Source organism: Petromyzon marinus, chromosome 46, assembly GCF_048934315.1.
Source record: "Petromyzon marinus isolate PM22_M1 ecotype Great Lakes invasive population chromosome 46, UKy_Petmar_22M1.pri1.0, whole genome shotgun sequence".
Taxonomy (NCBI): domain Eukaryota; kingdom Metazoa; phylum Chordata; class Hyperoartia; order Petromyzontiformes; family Petromyzontidae; genus Petromyzon; species Petromyzon marinus.
This window is the reverse complement of record NC_133712.1, coordinates 13,197,701-13,210,199: the sequence shown is the minus strand read 5'-3', so window position 1 is coordinate 13,210,199 and position 12,499 is coordinate 13,197,701. Positions and strand designations below refer to the sequence as shown.

At 46.1% G+C, this 12,499-nt stretch overlaps 1 protein-coding gene across 3 annotated transcripts in view; it reads left to right on the top strand.

Annotated features, from left to right (window-relative positions):
• Positions 1–12,499, top strand: part of LOC116952254 (uncharacterized) — a 77,595-nt gene that overhangs the window by 35,867 nt on the left and 29,229 nt on the right. For all 3 annotated transcript variants that reach the window (XR_012946996.1, XR_012946995.1, XM_076074211.1), the window contains exon 8: positions 12,153–12,240. Coding sequence is in view for 1 of the 3 variants with exons in the window: in XM_076074211.1 (XP_075930326.1) it covers positions 12,153–12,240 (88 nt within the window). In the remaining 2 variants the exon portion in view is untranslated. The remainder of the gene's footprint in view (positions 1–12,152; positions 12,241–12,499) is intronic.

Below are 12,499 nucleotides of genomic sequence, written 5' to 3'. Positions count from 1 at the left end.
CACTGCGTTGTGCTCGTCATGTCACGATTGGTTGTGAGGGTGGCCTTGGTGACCACGTGGTATCTCCCTTATAAACGGGAGCTAATCAGTGTGGTTAAAGTGAGCCATGTAGCCCAGTTGTTGCTGGGCTGACCTGTTAAGGGAATACGGGCCGGACCCATGTTTTTATGATACCCATGTTTTGAACTGCACCAGCCTACTATCCAGTGGTCATGGGAATGTGGCACAAGAAAACCATTGATTGCATTGAATAGCTTAAGTTATTTTCACTGTTAATTTTGTGCTGGTTTTAATGACAATTAAGTGAATTCCAGTTCACCTGAGGAATTTTTATGACAAGAAACCTGACGTTTCAGGCAATCACCCTTCAATATAGAGCGATTGAAAATTACATTCATGCAGAAGTTGAATCTGTTTGTAATTGATTTTTATTGCATTGTGACTACAATGAATGTGTCAACACCTCTGGCAAATCATAAATATAGATTGAGTATATATAAGAAAGAATATATATGAAGCTGAAGCATGAACAGATCTTGCAGCAATGAGCTCCCCAGAGAGGAGGCTGTGTTTGCTTATCAGTATCAGAGCCGATTTCTCCAGATTTCGCCTTAAGCACGCATTTTAAGTTGTGCTTGCAGGGCATATGCAAACTACTTAAACGTTAGAACATTTCCACTGCTAGCATTTTGCATGCATGGTGAGGACACTGCCTGCCCATCTGTATGTTGGGCAAAAGCCTCCCCCCCCCCCCCCCCTATTAATTCCACTCTTTGCAATCTCTTGCCTCTGAATCTTCTCATTCCCATCCCACCATCTAATTTAGTCTACATCTTTCATCTTCCCTCCATCGTTACTGAATGCTCTAACAGAGTAGTGGCCTGATCGTGTTGACCTAATTATTAGCATCGACCAAATCGCCCTGCATGCTCCACATTTTTTTCGTATCCCTTGGGAGTAGTCCGTTTAACACATAGGCTTTCGCGACAAATATCCATAATTGAGGTTTTTGAGTTAGGTTGCGTGAAATATAAATGTCGTTCAATTTCTCCACATCTGACTGTCGCCTGATGATGTTGGTTGTAATTACTGGTGAAATGTTGTGCTCGAATTGTGAATGTTGTTGATTTACTCGCCAGCACACCGGTGTGCTGTACTAGTAACGAATTGGCATGTTTTGTTTACTTGACAAACTTTACAAATTGGCTGTGTTGGGTGGTCGCAGCGGGTTTAACGACACATTTATATTTACGCGATCTAACCCAAAAACCTCTTATGGATCTCGGAGAGTGGGAGTCAATGTATTGATTCCTTTCTTTCAGTTAAATATATAACAAATATGTAGATGATGAGAACCCATCGCATGAGAATACTATCACAGGCCAGAAAACGGAAACTTTCAATCACACAAAAACATACACGGTGTATAAAAAGCTCTCCATCTTTAAGCATCATGCAAAACCACAATTTCCTGAGGAACTGCATTGTGGTAATCTGCTTAATTGCCGGCAGTGTTTTGTATACGCGTTGCATGCATTTATATATTGCCAAAACCCATTATTCAGGTATTTTCTTTTAGCACGCATGGGTTTTCTGTGGTTTCTGCAGTTTTTCTCCCACGTGCCAAAACTTTCCGACGTAACAGGACTTCCCGAATAAGTATTGACACTCGGGAGTGCTTTCCCCGGTAAGTACAGAATCTGAATGTTATTGTTATGTTTTTCCATGGAGAAATAATAATCCGTGATTCCCGCAATACGGTGCAATTTACACCATCTTCACAGATGGCTCCAGGCACAATTGCTCGCGCTTTTGGCGTCGTGTTCACGATTTATTTTTCTTTTAGTTTTTTTTCTTCTTTTTGGAGACGTAAGAAAAGCGTCGCGGTGTGAGCATGCACAAGAGAACCTTGTGTGTGCCGCACAGTGAGGCAGCACGTTAATGGTGGTGGATTTAAAGGGGGCGGTGGAGGTTGGGGAGTTTGGCAATAGGGAGGGGTTTGATGGTGAGTGGAGGGCGGGGGGGGTTGGCAAGAGGGGGGAGGGGTTTGATGGTGAGTTCTGTCATGGCGGAGTGAGGGAAGGGGGGGGGGAGCCAGAGCCCTAGATCTGGCACTGGGCAGACGGCGGCTGCCGGCGCGCTGCTAAAAATAGCAAGCGCGTTGGCGCTGCAGCTCGGTGGGACGGCGTGTACCAGCGCACTCGCGCAAGAGCGCGGCATTCTGTTCCTTGCTCCCTCTTCACCCAGCTTCCTCCCATCTCGCCACTCCGCCATTCCCTTGTTCCTTGCTCTCGCCCTGCTCGCTCACACCTTCCTTTCTCCGTATTTTTATCCTTTTGGCTGTGATCCAGCACTTTGCCGACAGCCCAAAGGGTCGTCACGCGACAGCCGTTGCAGTCGTATGAGTAAATGTTTCCTCATACTCGGCATCAGCTATGGTCAGTCCGCTGCTGGATGAAGGCCTGCCTAGAGGCACCGCCATCTCCCTTAATCCTCAGGTTGCCGGATTCATATCGCAGCGGGTCTAACCACTACGCCGCTGTTGCACGCTGTAGTGATGAGAGAGAACTGGTTGAGACTGCAAGTTTGTTTTGCATTGGTGACCTGGGTCATCCAGTGACTATCAGTACCTATGCAATATTACTCTTCATTTGGACGGCTTAATATGATATTTTTCAAGACATGTGCGTGACCCCCATATTGCAGGAAAGCAAGCTTGTTGCTGACCTTTCTATCCAGAATTATTTTATGTGAAACCTCCACGCGTGGCCTTTTTCCCCACCTTCCTCCCACGTGCAAAATCTATTACTGGAAGGAAACGGCCACACAACCCAGTGCAAAACCCTTCCTAAATCAATCTTTCGGACTCAATGAAGCTTACCTGGTTTAACGCATTCACAATAATACAGGTAGGTTGGCCTTTTTTTTGTTAATCTGTGTGGCTATTGTCATTTGGCACCTAACAATTCGCTGTCCCCCCTACCACCATGCAATGAGATTAAATGTCGCGATATGACATCACGATTAAGTTCAAGAATGTATTATTTTCGGTCTCATTTCGACTGGCGCAGTTTTGCAGCGTCCGTCTCGAATTTTCCCTTTCCTAAGTTCTGTGCCTCCTTGCTACACATCGGAACGTAATTCATATAATCGTGAATAATCAGTTCTTACACCCGTGATTCAGTGCACGTGTTCCCCGAGCGTGAGAATCAATTTTAATCAGTCAATCGTCGCACGTCTGGCTGTCATTGTGTGAACGGCTGCCCCAGCCGACTGCAAGGCCGAAGCAATTTATTTGCAGGCGCCTCTCGGCTTTACAACAAACGAGCGGTGGCTTGATTTGAAATTGTTTGGGCAGAAGCCAGGTTGTGTTCCCCCTGCCTCCCTCCCTGCCCCCGCCACACTGCCCCTCCACTTCTCATTCTCTTAGTTTGCATTCAGGACATGTTTACCGCATTCACAATTAAAAAAACTATCCCACAAAAATTTTGCAGATAAATGTTTCACATTTTGAGAGAAAGAAGGATGACGTTTCTATGTATATCTCCACTTAATGTTGTGTAGTAGGGGGGTATCAAGTGACCAGGGAGTCTCATTTCTAGGAGTGACATTAGTTTGCCAGGAGGGGTGATGATTGCTATCCCAATTGAGTAATTTTCAGGTTGTCTAATTTGACAAATTTGGATCCTTGACGCCAGTACACGATGGCCTACTCTTGTGAATAACGTCATGAGATTAACATACGCTGTGAAGCAGACAGTGTGTAATGTTATGGTTATTACACCCCGCAGTGATAATCAGGGCGGCCGTTCGAATCTAACCATGAACCTCTGCAATAAGCGGCGAACACGCTACTACTAGGCCATGTTACAAGCCGAGTGTAATACATGTAGCATGCGGTTTTAAAAATATGTATGCTTGCCTCCGCTCACTTAAATGTGATTGTGCAAAAACAAGTCTTCAAATACGTATGTGTGCATCCTAGCCCCGTGTAAATTAAACATCCATATCATCATTGTGTTGTCGCCACCGACTTCCTGATTTCATTTTGAAACCCTTTAAATAAAATAGCACGAGTTACATTTTAATCAATTATACCTTGACGCCACCTCCCCCACCCTGTGCCACGTTTCCTCCGCCTCCGCAGAGCCATCGATTTTTACTGGAGTGCGCGACAAGGTCCGCGAGGTGTCGGTGGGAAAAGGGTCGGGGTTTGAGGGGAGGTGTGGGGCAGTGTAGTTGTAGGGGGGAGGGGGGGGGGGCTTACCCCCCTTTATCGACACGTCCGCTAATGGAGACAAACGAGTGAGCTAAACGGCGGGCAGTGGCGCGAAGCCGCTCGCCTGCCGCGTGCACCACCGTCACCTCATCGCTCATTTCACCGTCTCACCACGCGCTTGTGCCCAGGAACGGAACCGCACCGCGACGGCAATACGGCGCCCCCCCCACCCCGCCCCCCCCCCCCACCCACCATGCCGGTGCGCCGCGTGGCGGGAATCCCTGGGCTCACGGCGCGCGTCTCGCTTGGCTTAGCGCGGCGGCGGCAGGGCGCGATTATGTAATTGAGAGCGGAGATTACAAGTGAGCGACGCCAGGGCCGTGTTACCGTGCAGCAGCCTAGTACAACGAGCCGAGGTTAAAACGGCGAAACGTTGTCCCATGTTAAACTCTCCTTGTAGATGTTACCGTATTGTCTGGATTATAGGTTAAAAAGCTACTAATTTCTTGCTTAAATTAACATTTAAGCGGTGTTTATAAAAACAAATTACAGCCCTGAGCCAGTTATTGACTTCTCCACAAAATAATATTTATTTTGTCAACTCATTAAAAAGCTGGGCTGAGTCAACCCCCAACCAGGATTTGAACTCGCCACCTCCCCATTGCGAGCGAGATGGTTGCTCTCACGCTGAGCCACATAACCAGATAATCAGAAGCTCTCAGAGAGTGGAAGCACCCCAAACTTATGCCCGGCATGAATAGAGTTAAACAATCTGGTCACAACACACCTTCCGAATTATGAGACCCCCCCCCCCCCCACAACTTTTGATTTGTAAAATGCAGGGAGAAAAGTCTCTTCTCGTCTGGAGAATACAGTATTTACATGTGACGAAGGCATTCGCTATGCATGTTTAATCTCTTAACAGCAGTCTTGAGGGGGTATGAGGTCTGACCCCCACCTTCCCTCCCCTCTCACCTAAATAGGGCAGCCAAAGTAGCTCCCCTAAACCAAGTATTGGATCTAGGCCAATAAATGCTAATTGGCCTTAAAATAAAAAGGCATGTTAAACACTTGAACAATGTTTAAATACACATGGCACATTTGCATAACGCATTCGCCTCGGTTGTCATTGTAAACAGATTTTCAAATGTGATATAACCAAGGTTAGTGTAAAATTTTGATTTAAAGCTTTCGTGACTGCAGGGATTAATATTCTTGGTTCTTTCAGTAAAGTCACATAGAAGGGAAACGCAAGGTTTGTGTGTTATCTACAGTGAGGGAAAAAAGTATTTGATCCCCTGCTTATTTTGTACGTTTGCCCACTGACAAAGAAATGATCAGTCTATAATTTTAATGGTAGGTTTATTTGAACAGTGAGAGACAGAATTACAACAAAAAAATCCAGAAAAACACATGTCAAAAGGTTATAAATTGATTTGCATTTTAATGAGGGAAATAAGAATTTGACCCCCTCTCACTCAGAGAGATTTCTGGCACCCAGGTGTCTTTTATACAGGTAACAAGCTGAGATTAGGAGCACACTCTTAAAGGGAGTGCTCCTAATCTCAGCTTGTTACCTGTATAAAAGACACCTGTCCACAGAAGCAATCAATACATCAGATTCCAAACTCCCCACCATGGCCAAGACCAAAGAGCTCTCCAAGGATGTCAGGGACAAGATTGTAGACCTACACAAGGCTGGAATTGGCTACAAGACCATTGCCAAGCAGCTTGGTGAGAAGGTGACAACAGTTGGTGCGATTATTCGCAAATGGAAGAAACAAAAGAACTGTCAAGCTCCCTCGGCCTGGGGCTCAATGGAAGATCTCACCTCGTGGAGTTGCAATGATCATGAGAACGGTGAGGAATCAGCCCAGAACTACACGGGAGGATCTTGTCAATGATCTCAAGGCAGCTGGGACCATAGTGACCAAGAAAACAATTGGTAACACACTACGCCGTGAAGGACTGAAATCCTGCAGCGCCCGCAAGGTCCCCCTGCTCAAGAAAGCACATATACATGCCCGTCTGAAGTTTGCCAGTGAACATCTGAATGATTCGGAGGACAACTGGGTGAAAGTGTTGTGGTCAGATGAGACCAAAATGGAGCTCTTTGGCATCAACTCAACTCGCCGTGTTTGGAGGAGGAGGAATGCTGCCTATGACCCCAAGAACACCATCTCCACCGTCAAACATGGAGGTGGAAACATGCTTTGGGGTGTTTTTCTGCTAAGGGGACAGGACAACTTCACCGCATCAAAGGGACGATGGACAGGGCTATGTACCGTCAAATCTTGGGTGAGAACCTCCTTCCCTCAGCCAGGGCATTGAAAATGGGTCGTGGATGGATATTCCATCATGACAATGACCCAAAACACACGGCCAAGGCAACATAGGAGTGGCTCAAGAAGAAGCACATTTAGGTCCTGGAGTGGCCTAGACAGTCTCCAGACCTTAATCCCATAGAATATCTGTGGAGGGAGCTGACAGTTCGAGTTGCCAAACGTCAGGCTCAACCTTAATGACTTGGAGAAGATCTGCAAAGAGGAGTGGGACAAAATCTCTCCTAAGATGTGTGCAAATCTGGTGGCCAGCTACAAGAAACGTCTGACCTCTGTGATTGCCAACAAGGGTTTTGCCACCAAGTCATGTTTTGCAGAGGGGTCAAATACTTATTTCCCTCATTAAAATGCAAATCAATTTATCATTTTTGACATGCGTTTTTCTGGATTTTTTTGTTATTCTGTCTCTCACTGTTCAAATAAACCTACCGTTAAAATTATAGACTGATCATTTCTTTGTCAGTGGGCAAACGTACAAAATCGGCAGGGGATCAATAACGTTTTTCCCTCGCTGTACCTTAACAGAGAGATGAAGCAAATTTTATTTATTCAACATTTTGATGCCTTGACACGTTTCTGTGATGACCCATGTGTCATCCATCCAATGACAATGCTGCTTCAGTAGCGACAACAACATTTAACTTTTCAACAACATCACTATTAAAATAATATTTTGACTTTGTCGTCGCACGTTGCAGACGAACAACACAACTCTATTCCCGGCGTCGCAACCCATGAAAAAGGGAGTAACACCGTCACAAGCGATGCTGTAAGCAGAATTATGGGAAAGATTAATGTCAGTTTCAGACAATGTTGGCTGGGACAGCGTTGGAGTGCTGTCTGCACCTGCGTGGGTCACGGGGAGCGATCGCGTGTCAATTTTTTGTGCTGCTGAATTCGCCCCCCCCCCCCCATTAATCTGGTTTTCACGCCAGCCATTTTAATCCTATTGTAGCCACCTGGATATTTCTTCAGGGAGTTATATAAGTGTGCCTTCTGCCATTTCAAATGCCATTTATTTGCGCAGGAGAGCCTTACGGAGTCTCAACACTTTTACCCAAGGGTCACGCGTTGTCTTGTTTGGACATTTCCTGTACGAGTAGTATTTGTGGGTGCCGCAGTGTCAAGATGTTAACCACCTCGCCTGGTATAGATGTGGTCATGGGTTCGATCCCAACCCTGATGATGCCCGCACATTTGGAGTTTCTCTCCCATTGGTCGTGCGGATTTTTCTCCGGATCCTCCGCTTTTTCCCCTCCACATTTAGAAACAACATGCGTTTAGATTACTTATCTGGCTGCTATAAATGTCCACGTGAAAAGCCACTTGGTTGAGCTTTCATTTGTGGTCTCTTCTGAAAAAGAGCTACATAGATCAGTGGGCCTTACCTGGTGGTAATATTTTTTTAATATATGAGTTTTTAGTTTGTTTATTTTTTTCCGTGCGGGAGGAGGTTGGAGGATCCGGAGAAAACCTGATGCATGCCAGGGAATAAAACTCTGCAGTTCTTTCAGATGAGTTGACAAACCCACTTGCTCTACTCACCCACTTCCTTGCCTCGTTTGGGAGTTTGGAAAAACGATGTTGGTCTTCGAATTCTTTCCTCCCAAAGTGCTGGACATCGTTTTCAAGAAGAAAGCCATTGCTTGCTTGTATTAAAGCTCAATTTTCAAATATGAGCACAATACATCCAAAGTAAACAGTAATAAATAATATAAACAACAATAACTGTACCCTGCTTAAGCGATAGTAAATGCAAATGGCTCTTCCCCTGGTAGAATAAAGAACCCATATGTGTGTGGATTCTGTAATAATTTCCACCACGCGTTTATCCTCCGAAGTGTTGAATTAGCAATAATAACAAGAATAACGTTCCAAGTCGCATGACGAGATGAAGGCACACACCACATGATAAAGTAAATGACATCATTTAGAGGAGAGGGACATCATCTTGTTACCTCACCTATAATGACATTGCCTTTGAAGCTATGGATAATTCTTTTAGCACAGGTTTATTATTGCCAAAATTTGGGGTAACCCCCTTTGATCATTTTGGCCGGTGCCAAATGGCACAACTTTATACAAAAACATTTGTTCGTATGGGATCGTCTTCAGAATTGTTGTAACCCTACGCGACATAGACAGACAGACATGCTGACAAAACCCTTAGTTTGTTGGGAAGTGTTATAAAAGACACGCATCCGCACGAAGCCCCAACGTCGCAACGCGGTGTGCACCCGGCACTCCCTCTCCGGCCACGACGCCGGTGGGCTCGTCCCAGACGGGTAATTGCCACCCGGTGGGAGCTGTGTTACCGACCACGTGGATTCAATTTTCACTCGGTGACGTTTTTTTGTAGCAATGCTTCACGGTTCACGGTCGGCGCCACGATCATTTAGCAGAGTCCGCTGTGCGGCTGCTGCGGTGCTTCTGCTTTGCCGCACGGCCGCCCCTTGCCCTTTTAACGTCGCGGTGGGGGGCATTGGCCATGTCCGTGATCGGCCCGCAACCCTTAAAGTAGGCATTTTGGGGGGTGGTGACATAATCTGGCAGTAGCACATTTGCCCCCCCCCCCCCCCCTTGTTGCAGCGGTTCACCATTCGAGCCCAAGGCCATCCTAGTTAAGACTGTGGGTGCATTAACCAATAAATTATAAACAGTTCGCTTCACAGTGGATGGGAAAGGTCCCACGACTTTTATTTGAAAGTGAGTTGGCAATGTGTGCCAGCAACACGGTCCATATTAACGAAATTTGAAAAATTAGTCTTGAATTAATTAATTGGAAAACACATGGCAATCGTCGCTCCCGACTGCGAAACTTAACAGGACCCTCCCGAAAGAGGATTTAAGACTTGGTGATGCTTCCTGAGTAAACAAATGAACTAATGATGTTTACTGTTACCCATAATGATTCGCAGCAACGCACAATGAGTTTGTGTACTCTTGCTTTTGAATGGGTTTCTATATATTCTTCGTGAAGTGTTTTAGCCGCGTAATACAGCAGCATGTATATAACAAGCCTAATTATGCATATTGCATCCTGGAGGTTGTCACTGGTCCAGAGTTCGTTAGCTTAAACAAATGCTTTTGGATCATTAGTCTGGAAAGCTAATAGGATGATGTACTAAAAACATTTTAATGTGGAAACAAAACGTATGTTTGTTTGTATTTGCTTTTACCCCTAAAGCACGGTTGGGAAAACCTCTGAGTGAGCCATACCTGGCCTGTAACTTTATTTCATACGCCCCCCGGCCACTAGCTTTACATCGCTGCAACTTCACTTTTTAATACAATGTCAATATAGTGATATCACTAAAGCAAGCCTGACTGTGATATTGAAGGCTTTGCCTTGCCTTGCAGCCTTTGGGATACATCCAAAAAATTGAAAGGTCTTGATGTGTTTCGTAGTCTCTTCATATATGCTGGAGCAGCAGCGGGACTCATTCAGGTCTCACTTTGAATTGAGAAAATGACACGTGATGGATTGCAAGTGGGGTCGGTTTTTGATTGTCATAAAATTGCCCTGCTATGAAAGCAATTGAAATACCCGTTGGCCATTGCATCGTGATTGTCCACTATCAGCAAACGGTGGAATAATGTGACCAGCGCATAACGCTGGCTTGGCAGGGCGGATAAATAAATGGAGGTAGAATTGCGGCCGTCGTGAGGTTCAACACGGCAACATAATGCGGTACGATTTGAATTTGTATAGCATCTAGATTCAACCGCATCGCTGTACACAATAGTGGCAAGGTGCCTTACAGGGAAAGGAGGTTTAGGTATACTGTAAATTCTCTGTAAAAATGTTATTTTATCTCATTTGCAGCCCTGTGAATAGAGCCGGCTGCTGAAAATGCTTTTTCTTTCCCTACTACATGTACCATGTGTTACAAACATGCTTGAGAAAGTCACTCTGACTTTGTGTGCAGTTAGAGTGAGCAGCTGTCAGCTAGGCTATAAATACGTGAGCGACAGTGATGGTTAGCGTATGCTTGACACATTTCTGTCGGCTTAAAGAGGACCGTGATGGAGCTGCATGACCGCAGGCGGGCCTGCCATGTGCGAGCTCTGTCTTAAAGTCAAAATCGACAGTTTTTCAGCGATGTCGCCGTCCACTGCAGAACGGTTATCCTTTGTAACTAAAGCAATTCCCGCTTGGGCCACGGAACGTGGCGCGTTTAATGGGTTCTGACACGTGAGTTTTGAGCTTTATTAATTAGATGAGAAAAAAAGACTTGAAAATTTCAGTCGGGTATTCCCACAGCCACATACGCTGCCGTGCTGTAACTTACAGCATACGGGACTGTCGATCCTGAGGTCTCTGGTTCGACTCGATCCCTTGGCGTGTGGGAGTTGAAATAATGGGCAAAGTTTCTTAAACCCAAGCCTCTGTTCTTCACCAGTATCAATGGTTACACCACAGTTACTCGATCGCCAGTTGCACGTGTTGGGGTAAATTGTGGGTTTGTCCACCTATTTCTATACTTAGCACTCCTTGTGTTTTTGTATTGTTTGTTTTAACGCTCTGACCTGCCCCTACTGAACATATGTGAAAAGAGCTTTATAGCTCATGGGATTCCTCCAGTATAAACACATTCTGAATCTGTCTGGCCAGCATTGAAGAGTAGGCCAAAATACCCCTTTAAAGGGATCTCTAGAGCTAATGGAGGCCCTTCCACCAGCACTGGCATGAGTAAGCAATGAAGCCGTCCACCTGAGTTTGATTCCCATTGCACAGACAGAGTACCTCCATTTGACAACTCACGCTGACGAACGTGGTGAAGTATGGTCATGGAACCCCCGCGATTGAATTGTATGAGGCCCACATTCACCAGTCTGTTTTCAAAGGGCTGTACAAGATATTATTTTTGCCTATACATTACTCGAGTAACGTCACTTCTTTGACATATTTTAAACATTTTGGGGTTTTGTCACGAGATAATTTGATGGTGTGCTTGACTGTGACTTTGCCTTTTTTTTTCATTACCAAAGCCAGACAATTGTCAGACAGTCTTGAGAAATTACCTGCGTGTGTAGCTAGAAGATAAGAGCAGTTGGTTTTCTGAGCTGTGTCTTCTCTTTCTTAAAGGTGGAGTCCCGCGTACAGTATTCTTAGCCAAGGCCCAATGCTCGTAGAGGCGCCGGGGTTAGATGCAGGTGCTGGTGCCCGCATGATTCTTCTTATTCATTACAATATTAGTTATCTGTGGGCACGGGAATCGCAGTGCAGAGAAAGCTCCGAGACGGGCATGCTGCGCTAGCCCATGATACCTATCATCCCTGAATTTGGTCGACAGGGTTTCATCACGTGGTAGTGTGTGGTGGTTGGTGCTGCACCATGCTGCGAACCTGGCGACCTGAGTTCGATCCCAGCCCGTGGCCAAAATAGGTGACGGATGTCGTAATCAATCTTGGTCTTCCCCTCGTTCGACTTGGTTACAAGTGGACACCCGGTGCGGTGTGTAAACACAGCACTGGGTGGACCAAGGCTGGCTGTGCCACCCCCATCATGTGCTAACAGCACTTGCCCCCACGACAGTCTGTGTCAGCTATACGGGGGGATCTTTGTCTTTGTGTGTGCGCGCGTACAGGCTGGATCCACGCGGTGCTCACGCCCTACGACTGCATTGCCTTTGGGGGAAACTTCCTGCACAGCCTTAACGTGGAGATGCAAATCAGGTTGGGACAATGCGGCCGTGCTTTGAGCCGATCCCTATGGCCCACACCCCCCTTCTTCCGCTCCCCCTCTCATTATGCCTCGTCACTTGCGTATTGCACTCCAGCCTCGTCTGTTAGGGCTAGGCGGAAGCGCATATCTCCTGCTGAAATCGCCGCGTTTCACGTGTCACTGCAGTTAATCAGCCCCGCTGCGATGTGCCTGGCCTTGCGTTGGGATGTAATGGGATTTTTACATTGGGGGGTTCATTATTATACAATT